The sequence below is a fragment of the Gymnoscopelus braueri genome (genome assembly GCF_963280865.1).
Source record: "Gymnoscopelus braueri genome assembly, chromosome: 9".
Taxonomy (NCBI): domain Eukaryota; kingdom Metazoa; phylum Chordata; class Actinopteri; order Myctophiformes; family Myctophidae; genus Gymnoscopelus; species Gymnoscopelus braueri.
In genome coordinates this window covers 13,759,535-13,778,864 of record NC_137610.1, presented here as the reverse complement: position 1 = coordinate 13,778,864, position 19,330 = coordinate 13,759,535, and the positions used below count along the sequence as shown (strand labels likewise).

The 19,330-nt window shown below is 41.9% G+C and overlaps 1 protein-coding gene across 2 annotated transcripts in view; it reads right to left on the bottom strand.

Annotated features, from left to right (window-relative positions):
• The window catches only part of dennd4a (DENN/MADD domain containing 4A), a 33,916-nt gene extending 15,768 nt beyond the window's left edge, over positions 1-18,148 (bottom strand). Inside the window, exons 1-20 of one of the 2 annotated variants that reach the window (XM_080436755.1) lie at positions 17,968-18,148; positions 13,876-14,208; positions 13,257-13,503; positions 13,077-13,146; positions 12,601-12,770; positions 11,242-11,480; positions 10,256-10,322; positions 10,031-10,089; positions 9,418-9,562; positions 8,729-8,904; positions 8,244-8,344; positions 7,592-7,810; positions 6,634-6,779; positions 6,243-6,263; positions 4,223-4,359; positions 3,482-3,614; positions 2,577-2,783; positions 1,927-2,055; positions 884-1,028; positions 108-230 (exon numbers count right to left, since the gene is read on the bottom strand). In XM_080436755.1, the coding sequence (XP_080292881.1) occupies positions 108-230; positions 884-1,028; positions 1,927-2,055; positions 2,577-2,783; positions 3,482-3,614; positions 4,223-4,359; positions 6,243-6,263; positions 6,634-6,779; positions 7,592-7,810; positions 8,244-8,344; positions 8,729-8,904; positions 9,418-9,562; positions 10,031-10,089; positions 10,256-10,322; positions 11,242-11,480; positions 12,601-12,770; positions 13,077-13,146; positions 13,257-13,503; positions 13,876-14,186 (2,845 nt within the window). In that variant the 5' untranslated portion in view covers positions 14,187-14,208; positions 17,968-18,148. The remainder of the gene's footprint in view (positions 1-107; positions 231-883; positions 1,029-1,926; positions 2,056-2,576; positions 2,784-3,481; positions 3,615-4,222; positions 4,360-6,242; positions 6,264-6,633; positions 6,780-7,591; positions 7,811-8,243; positions 8,345-8,728; positions 8,905-9,417; positions 9,563-10,030; positions 10,090-10,255; positions 10,323-11,241; positions 11,481-12,600; positions 12,771-13,076; positions 13,147-13,256; positions 13,504-13,875; positions 14,209-17,967) is intronic. The other variant, XM_080436756.1, reaches the window with a different exon arrangement.
• Positions 18,149-19,330: the final 1,182 nt, after the last annotated feature.

The following is a 19,330-nucleotide window of genomic DNA, read 5'->3' as shown; positions in this document are numbered from 1 at the left end:
AAGTGACATGTGGCAGGTGGAAATAACAGAGTGACGTGATGGAAAATGGATGGAAATATGAAGTGACATGAGTAGGGGAAAACAGTGTGTTGGATGTAGCTTTCTACCTGTGCTTGATCTGTCATCACTAGAGTCAATTTTGGTGAAGTCAGCGTCGATGCAGGCGTGCTCGGCAGAGTCATTGGTGCTGTCCAGACTGCCGTGGCTGACCGTGTCAAGATCACTGCCATCTGAGGGAGGTTAACCAAGAAAAAAGGCTATGTTAATTCAAGAGACAAGGGCACCTGAGACAAGGGAGGGAGGTTGGTAGAGATGCGTCCCTGTGCGTTCACACCGGCAGATACAAGATACAAAGATACAAAGCTACGCAGCATATTTGTAGCTTTGTATCTTTGTACAGTAGCTGAAGTTGAAACCAGCTCAACTTCTTTGTAGCTTTGTAGCTGCTGTAGCTGTTGTAGCAGCTACAAACGTCGGATGTATCTTTGCATCTTCATGTCGGTGGCTTACCTTGAAAAAGAATGGTGTAGCCTGCATCTTTGTAGCTGCCAGTGTGAACGCAGCATGAAATCAACTCGGATTCAAATTGCCGCTCATTTGACATTAAAATGAATTATTCTAATATGAATGTATTATTCATTCATCAGGTAAAGGAAAGAAGAAAAGCTGTTACTCAGCAAAAGGTTGAACTTCATGCAACCTTAAACAACTCAGGGGCTTATTCATTTTCGAGGTATTATTCAGCTGTGTTGACAAAAAAAGTTTAAATGGCTTCCAGCGTACTTGGAATTATTACATTCAATTATTTTGTCCTATTCTAATGCTTTGTGTGTCAGTGGCTGTGAGTCATTCTCAACGGTGACGCTGTCATGGCGGTCCTGACCTGAGAGTTGAGGGTCTCTGAGTGGCGGCTGCTGTTTCCTGCCCACTTGTTTGAACTGGACCACGCCTAAGACCACATTCCTCAGCTTTCCCCACAGAAAGTAGCCTCCTCTGGTGCTGGAGGGCCAGGTGCTCTCCAACACTGCCTGGAGTGGGAGAATCAGGTCATGACTTAAAGGGATATTTCACTTTCAAAAAAACTTTTGGTCATTTTATCGTCTACTCAGGCCAGGACAGTTTTTAAGTTGCTTGATTCATTATTTAGATATTTGATATTCATTTTATCAGACACGCCCCCTTCCTATACAAACCCATTGTAACTTCAAACTTCATTTTAACCATGTTAGATTCATCAAAAACACCCGTCCTTGGTTCTGGTGACTCACCCTGCCCTCCTAATGCGTGAGGGGGCCGTGTTTTTCGGATAATTTTTTTAATTTAATTTTTTTATTGTATTTTATTTTGTTCATTTTCCAATTAAAAAAAAGAAATAAAATGAAAAAAGTAATTGAAAAAACACGGCCCCCTCGCGTATTAGGGGGGCGGTATGAGTCACCAGAACCAGGGACGGGTGTTTTTGATGAATCTAACATGGTTAAAATGGAGTTTGAAGTTACAATGGGTTTGTATAGGAAGGGGGCGTGTCTGATTAAATGAATATCAAATATCTATATACTGTATCGAGCAACTTAAAAACTGTCTGGGGGGTTCACAACGGCCTGAGTAGACGATAAAATGACCAAACGTTTTTTTGAAAGTGAAATATCCCTTTAATACATACACAACCGCGGTGTGCTAAGTGCAAAACTAATAGCCTGATTAGTTCATTATCGTCTCTGTCGGGTGGAATAGTGGAAACCTCATATGTCCAAAACTGTTACTTTTCAGGATTCAAATATTGATTTTTTTTATTGTTGACTTTCTTTTATTTATGTGGCATTTTGATTTTTTTTCCCCTGCATTATTGGTTAGAATAGGAGGTTTCTGCCCGGACATCAACGATTTGATATTTCTTGTCATCATATAGGTGCCGGTGGCACTCACCCTGTTGTAGTAGCCATAAGTGATGGCGTTGGGGTGGACTCCAGCCTTCTTCATCTCAAACAGCACCCTGACTGCCAGGACGGGCTGGCCATACTGGCCACACAACTGCATCAGCACTCGGTAGCACACCTTGAACCAGGGGAAATGCCAGAATGATTTACACAGAATGCACACATACTATATCCATCGGAATGTATTCTATTATAGTGAGTTAATGAAAGGTAATGAAAGGTACAAACTTGGGAAAATGCATTTCATTTTCAATTTAATTTAATCCACACAAATACCATGCTCATCAATACAAAATACACAGTTAAGTCCATATTCTACAACATTCGTTCTCAATGTGGGGTCCGTGGACCCCCATGGGTTTTTGAGGGGGTTCCAGGGGTCCTGAGCTAAATGATTGATAGTTAGGAACCAAATGGACCCTTACGGGTCTGTAACTCATAGAGTGTACTGCACAGTACACCCAGAGTTAAATTAACACTGAGGATGTTACAGTGTAGACTGGGGTCCCAGAGATAAGAATTGTATGGAATGGGGGTCCATGGCCGCCCTATTGCATACCAAACTGGCGGTCCTTGAAATAAAAAACGGTTGAGAATCACTGCTCTACGGTGAAGTTAATGCCTGTAGTGGCTTCCTACCTCATCGGGAGCCTGAAGCCTCTTCTCCTGCATCTTCCTCAGCACGTCATAGGCCATTCGCAAAGCCCGCTCCTTAGAGTGACAGGTGCTGACGTAAGTTGGCAGGCAGATGAACCACAGGCCAAAACAGTGACGCAGTAGACACTTGGACCACATCTGAGGCATGGAGGAGTATGTTTTAGCCATCCGCTGAGCTGATCTGATCTCCTGACAGGCATGAAGAGAAAAGAAAATGAGCAATGTGTTCTTTTCCTTCAACGATTAAAGAACCACTGAGGCCAAAGCAGTTTTATCCAGAATGTTCTTTGGTCCCAGAAGGAGTTCTAATAACAGCGTGGCTTCCCTGTGGATCTCTGATGTTCACACACAAAAGATATTCACAATATGAGAAAACATATTCAGGGATTTACATCATTGGCATACTGGCAGTGTAATTTGGCACTGATCATCAGTACAACGGTTTCAAACCGACAGACTCACTTCTAGACAGCTCACCCCCTAGGCAATCTTACAGTATAAAAATATAATAAGTGGCAATGTGAAGATTTATTTGCAGTGTTCAAAAAGATGCCAAATAGTATATTGTAGTAAAGGCAGTGTATATTTAGCCGTCAAACAGCATTGTAAAGGAAACACTTTTAAGCTGTCGGACGCTCTGAAATCCTTCCCCAGATTCTTCACCATAACTTTAAACTCATCAACCCCATGTCTAAACTTGAGCATAGCATACCAACAGTGCCTAACCTGAAACAGATACAAGCTATAACCATGTGATTGCCCCTAACCAAACAAATTGTGTAGATCGCAGAGAGGATCAGATTGTTGAATATCCACTGCAATTAATAAAGCATAATGCATGTGAAATATGCATAATTTTCTGCTCTATAAGGGATTGCATGGCTGACCTGTTTGGAGCGCCTGAAGATAGCTGTGGGACTGGCGGGGCTGCTGTGTCGTGAGGCCATGCTGGCTGTCGAGGGGTTCGGTCCCTCCAGAGGCTCCAGAAGATTAGCATTCAGCACAGGGAAACCAGAATAGCTGCAAAAAGACACAAAGACTCTCAGATACTCTGACAAGAGTACCGAAATAGACATCAAATGCACTTTATCCCACACCGACACTATACAGTAGGTGAAGCCAAAGACACGAAGGAAGATGGAGCACAGACATGAAAACTCTGAGAGCTGATGTGTTTCCTTTCAAAATAGTCACAAAGCCGTACCGTGGTAACAAATTCTCTAACAATAGAGGCAATTTAAGCTTAGTCGCTCTCTCAGGAGAGGCATTGTGTGCACTCGGCAGGCACTGTGATGTAGTACTCTGGGAGTGTGTGTGTGTGTGTGTGTGTGTGTGTGTGTGTGTGTGTGTGTGTGTGTGCGTGCGTGTGTGCGTGTGTGCGTGTGTGCGTGTGCGCGTGCGCGCGTGTGCGTGTGCGTGTGCGTGCACGTGCGCGTGCGCGTGCGCATGCATGTGCGTGCGTGCATGTGTGTCTGCACTGTATGTGTATGTGAGCCAGACAGAGAAATGAAAGCAGTGGAGTGTGTCCACTGTAAAATCCGGAGTGTCAATTTCACCCTGAATTTCACTCTCAGAGTGAAATTGACTCTCAGGATTTTGCAATGTGAGCTACGGGTGCAGTATGGTACCTGTAACACAGAGGGTGCTCCTCTCCCTGAGGCAAAGGTGGTAGCTCTGGGGGATTGATGTAGACTGTGTGCTCGCTGCGATGAGACTCAGCATCCAGCTCAATCAGTCTGGTGTCCTCTGGCCTCTCGCTGTCCATCTGGGGAAGAGCAACACACACCCATTGATCTGGGCTCTGCTCTCAAATACAAACAACCCAGTGACCTTGAAGAGCCGCTAAAGCTGTCTGGAAACGATGGATGTGCATATGGAGCCCACTGACAGCACAGCATACTGTACAGATCTGAGCCCTGCACATCAGCTCAGATATGAGAGTCATCTGAGTGCAGACAAACAGATGTCAGCAATGGCTAGATCAATATAGGATTATGGCCCTGTGCCCCACTTCCACTTATCTAAAGGTCAGTGTGAAGGCGGAGGTCTGATCCACTCTCCTCCCTCCCTTTCTAGGGGCTAAATTAATCCAGACTCCACTGACCTGGATGTAATTGCATAAAGTCATGTTGCTTTGGGAACACGACACCATTACAATGTACAGCTCTGTCTGTGACTCTGCCTTTGCACTGAACCATCACACTTTCTTCAACTAACAACATCACTGAGAGCAAGTCATTATCATCAGCCTTGTGTGGAGGGATGCCTGCTGTACAGTGCCCACATTCTACACAGGAGAAACAGCAACAAATCAGATCTCTCACTATAGTGAGGTAATTCCTCTTCTGCAATCTGTAATTGTAAAGACTGATGCAAGTCACAAATGTCTGTTATGTGGATGCAAGGGAACATAGCTCCTTTTAAGCCATTCCAACTCAATCATGAGCTCTACAAAAATGCTCACAAGATTGCATGCGTGTTAGCATGATTCAGGATGCGTTCCACTCAGTCAAGTGGATGATTCACTTGACTATAGTTCTCGCTGACCTCCCTGTCCCCGATTCTATTCTGCTTTTACGTTGTTCTTCCTTCCTCTTTGAAAGACCTAATTATTTCTCAATCACCCTGTTACTATCTTCAAGTTCAACAATGAATCAATGCTTTCGCGCAATAACCATTCATACAGGATCTCTGATGGGTCATCGGATACGTGTCAGTGTGACTTCCTGATTGCACAAGTTTGCTAGCAAAGACTCAAGGAAGGATTGTGTTGTTGTTTCTGTCGACGGACACAGAAACATTAGTTGTGTAAGCTGTGCTAACTTTTTTTTCTCCAAATGCATTACACAGCAGTGAACGAGACAGAATGCATAGGATATTGATGGAAACAGTCATAACATGCCAACAATTGTAACAGTGAATGTGTAGTTAACTTGGATTGTTGCCCTCATCTTTGTTTCTCATCGACTCCTCTACAGTTTAAATAAAGGTTGTTGGAGAGGCAGACAAGGAGACAAATACACAGGGGAAATATGTAATGGGTAATGGCAAGCACAAATAATTCATTTCACAGACTTTGAGCCACCTCAGCGTCTACAAGAGGACTGCATAGCGTCTCAGCAGTTGACTCTAATGGCCCTTGATTCAATAACGCACACCGAGATCGCTAACACACAGGGACAGCTAATGCTCAGCCTAGCCTACAAGACCTCTCAGGCCCTCTCAACTTCACTGTCTCTGTCGAGTCTGTCCATGATTTATTCATAGCGCGCACGCGCACACACACACACACACACACACACACACACACACACACACACACACACACACACACACACACACACACACACACACACGCACACACGCACACACGCACGCACACACGCACACACGCACACACGCACACACGCACACACGCACACACAGGCCCCAGTACAGCTGAGTTAGATAAGATAAGAGCTTTTGAGTTGGGGCAGTAGATAATAGATGATCATGTACAGGCACAACTCATCTAACATGACATATTACAGTTTATACTTCTCATACATACAGCATACTATTAGAGAATACAATGAATAGGCCTATACTTGTTCTCTCAAAGACGTACAACATACTTAAAAGGCCAGCTCTACTGCTCTGGGTTCTTACCTTGTTGCCAGTGGTAAATAGCTGCCAGTCACGGACCAAGATGACGTAAAGATCAGCAGAGAGAGAGTATATAGAATAGAAAGCCAAAGAAGAAGGCAAAAGGATAACAGAGGAAAGACAAAGAGAAGAGAAGGAAAGGAGAGAGATACTTATTAAAGCAAATTGTTGCTTAGTGGTATAGAGTTAGCCTGGTAAACCATCCCCCTTCCGGAAATCTCATTTAAATGGAAATGAAATATCCGGAGGGGGGTTTACCAGGCTAGTATAGAGTGGCACTTCCATTTTTATTAGTGTTGTTTTATCATTATCGTCTTGTTGGTTGTTGTGATAGCAGTCTTGCGGAAGATACACAGAAGATACATTACTGGTACGAATGAGTTGCAAATCTCACCTTGTCAACGCACTCATCAAAGAAAGCCAGGCTAGCATCCTTGTCACTGACAAAGGAGCACTCCTCTATGAAGCGAATGAACATCTGAGTCTTCATCATGAGCGAGTAGAACTTCTGATGGGAGCGGTCTCTGCTCTTCAAGAATCCTATGACAGAAATAGCAACGACAATAATATCTGAACACTCCCCCCCCCCCCCAGACTGCTTAGCTACAATTTGTCATTTACTTTGTTGAGCTGGTACAGAAGGCTGGAGAAAGGGTCAAGGCATATAAACAACCGTTGAGTTGAAGGATATTAATACAGCAGTAAGAAAGGAGTTCTCCGGTTCACTGCTTACATAAGAGCACGCAGATGTGCAAAGTGATTGTGCTATTAATCATGGTAATTTCTCTGACATATCAGCCATCCCTAATTTCCACCGAGGCTTAAGATAAATCAGCCGAGTCATTACTTACAGGGGTGTTTTAGGCCAAACTTCAATGCCTGGGCTCCAGCCATTAACATCACAAGAAGTCAGAGTAACAAAACCCTGTGAGGTAATTGCATGCAACTATTGTTGGGTGAAATCACGTAACAGTGATATAACAATATTTATGGACCAAATGTCAATATTTGCTGTCTCGATGTTGTCACATTTTCACTTTATCTCCATAATTGTGTAATTTAACAGTGTACTGTATCTCCGTGTCTATTGTATATCTTTGCAGGAAATACACATCTGATTAACACAGGTTGAAGAGGAAGAAATGGGGACACAGAGAGGAGAAGATTTCTGGCAACTTATTTTCCTTTATTTTCCCAATTATATTAATTATAATCAATAATTATATTGGATTAGGCTACTTGATAATGTGATATGCGTTACATGGCATTTTCATTTGCGACGACAGGACCGACACTGCAAAATCCTGAGTGTTAACTCTCAGGGATAACATTTATGTAAAATTGTACTGTACCTTGGAGGTCAAAGAGGGAGCTTGCGTCAGTGGTCCTCTCTGAGGGGGCCTGAGTGATGGGCAACAGATAGGAACGGTAGCCTCGCAGGATGGCCGCCATGAAGCGCAGGAACGCCTCCTGGATCTCCATCTCCAGAGTGTGGAGGCTTTTTCCACCATGGAGCTCACTGTCAGTCACCCTCTGCTCCAAGTGCTCATCCTCACGACTCAGCAGACCGCCTGTGTGTGTGGGTGCACACAGCATAATTAAGGACCATGCATTAAATGTGTGGGCTGCAGAGAGAACCCCATTGACATGTAGCCGCACATTAACATGAACATCTCTGTGACAGAAGCTCTAGCTCGCAATTGCAATGTTGTCAGTGGGATGCACTGGAAAAGGCTGGGGAAAGCTTAAAGATACACACTGTCATATTATATTATAGTCCACCATGTTTCTTTGCCAAGATACTCAGCAATAATACATTAGTTAACTGAATAAATTGTGCACATCATGGACTTAAGTGCCTTTAGAAAAAAGTGCCTGGTTGAAGAAACATTTCACTAACTCACATGCAGTATTTGCCCTAAAAGGCATAGATAAAATATCCAGATACCCTAAAAGGCCCAGATGGATACAAGATGACTTAGTTTGGAATTAGTTTGGACTCACCATCAATGAGCTGCTGGTACAGCTTGCCCAGGGTATTGAGCAGATGCTTGCAGGCTCTCCTCGGCAAGATCTTCCATGTTAGGGCCCTCTTGTCATCTTTGCTGAAAAACGCACCATATGGTTTTCATTACGGGGGAGGACACGCCGTGCAACACGAGGAAGAGTTGTGGGGAGGAAGACAGACTCACTGACACCAGAACTGACAATTTAATCTCTCCGCAAAACAAATCTAGTGCGTTTATGTGGGAGACCAGTTGAACCCCAATGTTCCTTCCTATGCAATAAAGAATATTTCACATTCCACATTCCACTCCCCCTCTAGTTACAAAGCTTGTGTTGATAGAAGATCACGATAACCTTGCAAAGAGCAAAGGCGGTTCCAGTCCTGAGAAATCCTACTGTAATGTATGGGAAGATAATGTTCAACCGAGTGTGCTGAAAGGTGGCAATTTTTCATGAAGCAGAAGAGGTCAGGGGTTACTCACTGGGAGATGGTGTTTGTGTCCAGATCCACACAGCTGATATCCGCCGGGGGCACGTACAGGTCGAAGTAACGCGAATCAACGCCAACAATGAACGGGCACGGTGCACTGAGCACATCAGCCAGGGCCAGCGGGCACAAGGGGATGTATGGGCATGGCCAGTGAAAGGGAAAAATCATCTGTAAGAGATGGATAGAGGCCCTTCAATGATGTTTAAAAGAGCATCAGGACTACATAAGAAACAATAAACTGCTTCCCAGACAGTAAACTCATCTAATACAGCCATGATGAGTAGCAGTGCTTTGCAAAAAAAGGGACCTATTCTCATGGTAACCATGGAGCTAGGTACTGTAGTTAGACATTTGTCTAACATTGAGCTTTTCTGTTTCTACATTCCCCCTTCTTCTTCTGTGAGACACATGTTGTACACTGATGAAAACCTTTTCACAGGACATATTGTGCCAGTTAACCACTGCGTGATAGCTTAAAGGACACTGTTATTTCTGTAAAGAGGACAAACACGTACAGACACTAGGGCCTCTGTGACACTGTTTCTACATTCCCCCTTCTTCTTCTGTGAGACACATGTTGTACACTGAAGAAAACCTTTTCACAGGACATATTGTGCTAGTTAACCACTGCGTGATAGCTTAAAGGACACTGTTATTTATGTAAAGAGGACAGACACGTACAGACACTAGGGCCTCTGTGACACTGGTCAGTACTGCTGGACGGAGCGAGTGGACCAGGATCTTGTGCTCGGTGACAGCCAGCACCAACAGGGTGGCTGCATTCTTAGGACCCAGGTTCAGCAGCAGGGTAGAAAGGCTTCCACCACTAACACACGCACACGCACACGCACACACACACACACACACACACACACACACACACACACACACACACAGTTTAACAAAGTATTCATGTCACGTAAAGGAGAGCATTCAAGTACACAATTAAAGGTACAGTTAAGGTTACATTCACAAAACCATGGCCCAATGTGGCATATGTCTTCGTGCATGTGTGTCACTCGTGCATGTCACTCAGTACTCTATGGGTATACAGTAGGTAGCAATAATATAGACAGCACAGTGTACGCACGCACGAGCACACACACACACACACACACACACACACACACACACACACACACACACACACACACACACACACACACACACACACACACACACACACACACACACACACACACACACACACACACACACACACACACTTCATACAGATACAATAGGTTCAAATGTGAAACAGCAGCAAATAGAACTAACTGGGTTATAGCTGTACCTTAGAGGCAGTGGAGATGACACAGGCTGGCTCAGCATTAAACTGTCGTGTGGAGACAGCTGTGAAAGACATAGGAGAATAGTGTGAACGCCATCCTGATCAAACACAGCATCAGTGGGAGGGAGACTCGTCTCTGAGACAGCAGTGTACGGTATGCAAAGACTGTCAACTCAAACAGAGATGCAGGCCTGGCTCTTTCATTTCAAATTTGCAGTGATCGCTCACCTGCACTAGGATGCGTGGTCTCTGAGAAGAGGGAAATGGGACCGTCTGCATGAAGTGAGAGATGTGCCTGTGGATAAAAAGTGTAAAAGATTTATTATAAAGGAATCTAGGCAAGCCCAGTTCAGCCGGACTCTGGAAACAGCCTACCGGGAGCAATGTCTATCAGAAACTGAACCCCTATGACTTCCATCTTATTTGTAATCTAATCTCTGTTTTGTTGCCATTACTGGCAAAAAAACAAATTATGAATGAAATATTATGTTTTGATGAGAATGTGTTTATTTACCAACAATGATCTAACAGAGGACTTTCCTGCTCAACTTGACTTTTCCATCGGTGCAATACCTAAACAGCTGGATTTATGCTTGTTCTAAAACCCAGAACAAGACAGAGCATGATTGAAGCTCTAACATTAGCTAGATTATATACATTTATGGAGGTAATAGTGCAGGACTAATTTACAACACATTTATAAAACAAATTGCAACCTCAGACCAAATGAAGTAAGTAAGTAATAACCAAATGAAAGCATTCCAGAGTCCTGTCTCTGTTTAGTCTGTTATAAAATGTTGGCAACTTTCTGTCCAGTTACTTGATGGGCCATTCCTTGATTTGAATTCAAGAACTCACCCAGTAAAATATGAAATGCCTACACGTATATTTTTCCATGTTGAGTTTGTCGGGAAAGCGGAACGAGGAAATGGGATACCTGCACATTTCTGGCACAATGCATGCAGTGATTGTCGTGCATGTGTGTTTCAACAATGGGGAGTCAGTCACTGATGACAATGACCATTCTACAGTAGGTTATTGTCGGGCCTCAGGCTCCGGCAAAAAACTAAAAAAACAAAACAAAAGAAAAACTAAACAACAACTGTGAAGATTCATTGAAAGCTGTCAACAAGATTAAGAGGAAACTGACTGCCTGCATGGCCTGCAGACTTCCATTAAGAGAGCACAAAATGAAATCCATAAAATATGCTCACTTTTCAATAGGCAGTGTGTGCGGCCCGGAGATGGAATATCTGTAGAGGAACGTGAGGAAACTCCTGAAGGACTGGAAGAATGGCCAGTGGGACAGCAGGCAGATGCTCTTGTTGCTGTGGATGCTTCTGCTTCCATCCGGCTGGAAATCTGAGCTTTGCAGGCCCAGCTGGGCTCGCTGTCGATCAGTCAGGCTCTCCTCTGGGTGGGGCTCATAAAACTGGATGGCTGCCCCGTACACCTGCAAGAACAGATTCTGATTATAAGCATACTGTAACTACAAACGCAAATGAAAGTCATACTTACACTTCACATTGCATACCGGCAAATGGAGAAATTATACAAGCTATCTGCTGCAGTCATTGTGAAATCCTAATAGCATTACATGACTTTGTGGTCAAAGCACTTTATTCCTACAGTATAGTGTGATGGCAAATACAGAGGGGAATATTCATTCAAATAAAGCAGCTAAGATGATGCAATGAAAATATCCTCAGCCCTTTTGAGTCCATTCTCACAAATAAATAAACAAAATACAGCAGGCAAGACAGTGCCAGGAGAATAGTAAGCAGAACAGCAGTCATTGGGAGGAAACAGAGTGCTTACAAGGCGTTCCACATTTAAACATCTGTGTGCCGGAGTAAGTGGTGGATGAGCAATGCATTATTAGAAAGATCAGCAGAGAAATTCCTTCTGTATCGCATTGCTTTCCCAGGCTAACAGCCACTTAGTATTCCATACATAGACCTGCAAAATTTGCTAATCAAGTCAGCATTAGCGCAGCTACAGTATTCTTTTCTTAGGAATAGCAGGGGATATAGATTTGGCAAGCTAATCCATAAGGGAGAGAGAGAGAGAAAAGGAGACAGATGTAGAAAGAAAGAAGCTGTGCCTGTGTGACTGCATATCTGACAGAAAAAACAGGAGCGACAGTCATCATACAAAAATAATGTATTTTCTGCTGAAAGGTGTCGGCGGGACTCTCAATTGAAAATGCATAATTTGTGTTGAGCGATACAGTACATCACACCACACACACATGGTCAACAAAGCATACATTAGAACTTCAGACAGATGAAAATTGCCGATCTACAAGCTAATAACTTAGGTAGGTCTTCAATTTTCACTATTTTTTAAATATTAATATTTTGTAATACTTTTAATATACTGTATATATATATATATATATATATATATATATATATAAATATATATATATATATATATATATATATATATATATATATATATATATATATATATATATATATATATATATATATATATTGCTTATAATGCTCAATACAGGTTGAAGGAACCTTAAACTTTGCACCTTAAAGTGGTTACGTAGGTCATTGTACCTTCTCTGCAGAGGCTCCTGTCAATACAAATGTGGAGAAGACTGGCAAGGAGTGTTTGGTGTGGGCTGGCCAGCACTCAATGGTCGCCCCCATGGGCAGGCAGAACATAGGCACAGACTCAGGCAGGGGGAAGGATTCATAGTCCTCTTCAGGATATCTGCACAGCAGACCTGGACAGAAACATAGACCATGCAACGTTTTAAAGGGGGTGTAAGTGATATGTTTTTGTAAATAAAAAAGAAAAGTTATTTATTTTTTCAAATAATTGTTAAATAGTTTTATATTCTGATAGTATTCATTGCTATAGAGTGTTTGTTCAGTAACAGGAGTCTCCCTGTCTCTCAAGCTCGTTAGTAAACAGAGAATGCATTTTCAATTTGATCCGCACATTACTTTACCTGCTTTGTATGCAGTTGTATTAAACAGAGAATGCATTTTCAGGTCAGGATACCAATTTCATCCACACGTTACTTTACCTGCTTTGTATGCAGTTGTGTTTGTTTTAGCCAGAGACTTCTTGTAACATAAGTAGATTGAGGAACCCCACTGGAATGTAGGAAAAGGTAGACCATCAGCAAAACAGTTGCAAAGGAAACATTCTGCTACTGTATATTATGCACTGCAGAAACTATGACAGTCAGAGCTCTCTGTCTCACCATGCTGCTGTTAAGGTTCTTGTCCACCTTGCAGAAGGTGTGTGGGGGTGTCTCCCCTTTACCGGGGATAATGATGCAGACATCAGTCACAGCCAGTGAAGTGTGAGGCTGGCACTGAGGGGCACGCCGGTACGTGATGTAGATACGCTGGGACGAAGAGCTGCTGATGTTGGCAGGCCGACCTGAGGGTGTGGTCTGGACAATGTGACATCCTGGCTTCACTTTTTCCTTCCACTCGTACAGGACCCTGTGATACAAGGATTCAGGCAAATAAATTGAATTGATGAAATAGAAAAGGACCTATACAGTATACTATAGATATAATCACTAATTACATGGCAAAGTGGCTGGTTGGGTACTAGACAAACTTACTAGCCGCAATGTTTACTTCCATGACTCCCTGAGGTCAACAGAATCAAATAATTCTAAATGACAACAACCGCACTGTGATTATAATTGTTTCCGGGACAAATGAATAATATATATCCATTGCAGAGATGGGGTCAAACGAGTGCGTGCATATGAGAGTAGATTATAGCAACCTAAGAAAGAGGGGGGATTAGCATCACTGCCACGGCTGGGCCAGTGAAGGGTCAGTGAGAGGGGGATTACTACTCACCCGAGGTCTGTCAGTGGAGGCTTATCTCTGCCTCGCTTAAAGCACAGGAAGATCTGTGGCCCTCTGAGGCTAGCTCCATTGAGCTCTGCGGAGAGGCCAGTGGGTGTGGCATCCACACAGGTGAAGCCCTGCGGGACCTCCTCGCCCAGGGAGCGGATAACCACGGCCACATCAGTGATGGGGGCCTTAGGTTTAGAGGACCTGGAACAAGCATCGTCGAAGTGCAGCACATCCTCCAGGGGCTTGGACGAGTCCGTCAGCCCAGCGACCACAAAGTAGTCGGCTACACGAGGCCCTTTGTCCTCCATCATGTTCCATTCCCACAAATGTGGGCTGGAAGGAGGCAGAGGGTGGAGGAGGGAGAGAGTGGGGGGATGTTCCTCAGTTACGGTATGCAATGTCATCAAATTGTAAGATATATCAAATGACAGACAACATATTCTGTTTTTACTTCCTGGCGATAACATTAAATCATGAGTAAAGACGCCAGAAATGACAAGCGGCTCATAAAACACACATAACCTAGAGTACATTATACACTCCTACACAAAAAGAACATAAAGAGCAGTATATAAATGAGAGCATCTGGAAGCAGTTACTATGCATTCCTGTAAGTAAAAAAACACCATATTTCAGCAAGAAATATGGAAGTGCTTTAGACTTTGACCTTGCTATATGCCACAATGTATTATGTAAAATAAAACACATGCCTTTGTACAGGAAGGAAACTAAATTCAGAAGGAATTTAGAACAATAATTGAACCCACAAATGAGCAGACTGAACCATGTTGTAGAAATACACATTCGCAGAGCTTCCCGAGAGGTAATATTGTCAAACCATGCATATTTTTTGTACTCTAACGTCCTGAAACACAGAGACAAGAGGGACTGGCAGCTTGTTACAGCTTTATCACAATGCATGGCACGTGGGGACCCCTCTCATCACAGGGCCAGCTTATTGTGCCTCAGTTAAAGGGCCTGCGTTATCTCCTTCAGCAGTTCCTCCACACTCACCACAGTCACCAGCGAAGTGATAATCAGCTGGCTATTATATGACCACTGGGATAGCAATGGCGAGTTATAGCATAAAGCTATCCCTTCCTCCCCACTGAATGTGTCACTGCTAGGAACAGGACATGGTGCCTGTATCTCACTCCTAGGGGTGTGGCCTCGGCTAATAGCTCCATATGGCATTCCCCCATGTGGTCGAGCAAATGGACCAAAAAACTAGGCACTGCTCAGAGAATGAAATGTGTCCCTTAATTGAGCAACTGGTAACACTAAGATGCTCTCTGCTGATTTGACATAGTCATGCTGGGATGAGAATTATGCAACCATCTGTAATAGATGAGTTGGACATCACACAGCACTTAGTTTGAACTGCACTCGATTGCAGTAGAAATTACTAAAGCATCACACGTCATTTCAGAGAGGGACGGAACAATCTGTATTGCAATTTGCAACACGTCAGATGTTTCAACACTTCACTTAAATCCTATGTAGGCGCTAGGAAAATTAAACCAAAAAGGTTGTAATTATGATCATGATTATTATTATTATCATCATCAGTTCAAAGACACTGTCAGTTACTTTTCAAAACATAACCCAATTATATATACACAGGCCTTCAAAAATATAGACTGAACTTAAAACATCCCATAACTGGTAGAGGAAAGTTTGTGTCTACTGACCATAACCATTCCTCCTATTATCCAGTTTTCAAGATGTTGATTGAAGTTACCTCTAATCCAGACGATGTAGCTATATAACAATTAGTATAGACCATATACCATAACCACCAGATGTGGCTGATAACATTCAAACTATAAGTAGCCCTTGTAGGATACTGTCATTTCGTTTTGTCGTAGCCTACTTAATCTACAGAAAAGCAAAATGTTAGCTCTATGATATGTTATCTATTGGAATGCCTGTTTGTTTTTCATGTGTCTAGACAACACCTACAAATACTAAAGGCATGTTTCTGTTATAACATTTGTTTATAAAACACCTTGGTCAGCAGCCAAATAATCAAGGAAAGCATGTCTAAAATGACTCCCTTCAGTAGATACAGTACACCTTTCCAATAATGTGACACCCCTTGTGCTAATCAAAACTATAACCGTGCACACCTTCGCCTGAACGTAAACATAAATGCTTCTGAACTCATACAGCAGCCAAGGGGGGGATAGATGTGACAGGGACAATTAATCAGATGTAGGATTAGATATAGACATAACCTCTGATTCCAGCTACAGTGACATCCAACACCTCCATTCACCCCTTCAATGGTAATCGGAAACCTACAATTATACCGTAATCCTCACCAATAATAACAATGGCATTACACTAGAACATAATGCAACACCTTTCACTCATTTATGCTTAAATTGGTGACAACCTTGTTCAGCATTAATATAGGCTAATAATTATTATAGTAATTTCTGTCTGTGTGGTCATGTGCTCTGCTATGCAATATACAGTGTAATAACATTGCTGTTTCATCCCTGCCAAGTGAAAAATGAACTTTAAAATAATAAATAATAATAATAATAATAATAATAATAATAATAATAATAATAATAATAATAATGTTATTTTGAATAGCACCTGTCAATATTGCTTTGTAACAAAAAAAAAGGCATGGGTTTCCGAGGCTACAATATTGCAAACAAAACATTTAGAAATCATTCACTGGTGGTCCTTACTAACCCCAACCCTAAGACAGTTTTAAGAGGCTGAAACAGTGAGGTTATTATAGCAGCCAGTGCCCAGGCAATATACAACCAGAGAGCTGTGTGTGGTAACAGCATGGGGAAGAGGAGGGAAGATATATGGACAACTAAACACCAATTAACATTTCACTGGACATCTGTTCCCTCTTATCCATGGTGGGCACCACCACTGCCCCTCATATTTCAGCCATGTAAACATGTTCCTTACGTTCTAGTTGATGGGGTATAGCCTCAGTGGTGGAAAAAGTACTCAAATTTTTTACTTAACTAAAAGTATCAATACTTTAATGTAGAAATACTCTGTTATAAGTCAAACTAAAAGTCCAGTATTCAAAATGTACTTGAGTAAAAGTACAAAAGTATTCACATTGAAATATACTTAAGTACTGTCTGAAAGTAGGCTACTCATTTTGCAGAATGTCCCCTTTCACAAGTTTCCAAATGTGTAAAAATGCTTTGAAAATAGCAGATCTACAAGCTCCAAATGTGAGCTTGTAGATCGGCTATGAAATAGCCCAAGTATGCATAGGGCTGAACTGAAGTGGTTAATGCATGTTTTGTAATAATAATAATAGTAAGAGTACAATATTTGCCGCTGAGATGTAGTGGAGTAGAAGTAAAAATAAAGAACATTGGAAATACTCCAGTAAAGTTTAAGTACCTCAAAATCGTACTTAGGTACAGTTCTTGAGTAAATGTACTTACAGTAGTTACTTTCCACCAGCCTATACCCCACAAACCGATCACATAGACACAATAATCCAACCAAGCACTGAGAATATAGAAATATAATTGCATTTATAACGTAGCGCCAAAGCCCGTTTTTCTTACATTTTAAATTTGTTCAGTTTGCCCCTTATATAATAGGCCTGTATCAGTCAGTTACATTATTGTCCGTTATTAGCCTAATACCCATCATCGTTGTGGTGCCCACTGCCTACGCTTACATCTGACAGAAGCCATCTTCTTGGGCATCTAAAGGGGATGCTAGAAATAACCTTCCATAGGAATACATTATGATCACTGTAAACATAGTGGTTCGTGCACTATGGCTACAGGCTACAACGAAGCATTTTAAATTGCCGTATAAAACACATCTAGCAAGAGCTGGATGACACTATGTAACTTAACCAATTATCTGTCTTTTGTTATCCACCATAGGAAAATAATGATTAAAATGGTTGGTTGGTCAACAAAGACATATCAGATCATGAAATGACGGATGAAAACACCACAATCAAACCTAAAATATAAATGACAAGAAAATGTCCGGCAATAACGTGATGTAGTAAAAAAATAAAAATAAAAATAATCTAATTTCAATTTGTATTCTAAATCAAATAAGTCGCTCGCTACTCACATCCCAGAGCTCACGACGAATTGTCAGATATGATGTGTAGAAATTGTGGAGAGAAATAGGCTACCACGGGAGGATTTCAGGTGGAAAGAAAAGTTATTCTCCTCGTATTTGCTTTCTCTCTATTTTTATGCTGCTTGGAGAAAAGAGAATCTCAGTGGAAGAGACGATCAGCGGCATCAGAATAACAGAATAACAGAATAACAGAGCTACACGAGAAGCGCTTTATCACTGGGACCTGCGCTGTTCACGTGACTGCTTACAACCCCCACCCACGTCATGGGGACATTCTCACTGCCAGTGCCACCCCTGTCTGACAGTAGCCAATATTACAATTGAACATTTTAAATTATGTGATAGGCAGGCTATACGAGTTGAGTTGTATGTATTTATTTATTTTTACATTTTAATTTAATTATTTTTTTTGTATTATAATTTTCTTAGATATATATATATATATATATATATATATATATATATATATATATATATATATATATATATATATATATATATACACAGTATATTAAAACGCAGGACAACCATATATAGGCTATGAACAAACAAACAAATCAAACAAATAAATCAATCCCTGCATGGTACAAAGTGTTTGTTAAAATACAGATGAAATAGCTCTTTATTCCCATTTAATCACTGCTATAGAGTGTTGGGGGGGGGGGGGTCTCCCCGTAATATTTTCAGGTCAGGATACCAATTTCATCCAATCAGGAGAGAGAACCCATTTATCAGCTTCCAGTGTAATTTTGTCTGCTAATTCTTTTTTTCATCACTTCCAATTCCACTTTTTTTTGTAGACCTTTAGGCCTATGCCTATTATTATTTATTTTTACCACCACATACTTGCGCACTCAAGATATGGGACAAAAATCATTCTGAATACTGAATAGAGCTTGAACGTTTTTAACAAAAAACAGAACGAAAGTGTCGCAGGAGTCGTGTCATCAAAACATGCCAATACAGATCAGTCCTTTTCTGTCTCTCTGCTGCCCTGGTGTGGTTAATATTGAAAACACAGTTGTGTTGGATCTTGGGAGAAAAAAAACCCTACAGATGGGATTACTTGCCAACCAACCAGATAGCCATGGTATTACAAATTAAAGCTCTTATAGAGCCAGCTGCCAGTAGATCTATGGTCCTTTTTTTGGGCTACTCTCTTCTCCAATTCTGTTCCATCATGGTGTTAGTCATCACTGTTTTTATTTTATTTTTGGGCGGTGTAGCCGCCCCTATAAGTGGGGTTGGGACACCTTATTAGCTGTACTGTGATTGGCTCATTAGTACACCCCTAGCTGTACTGTGATTGGCTGACTCTATTGGCTGACTCTATTCAGCACTGTGATTGGCT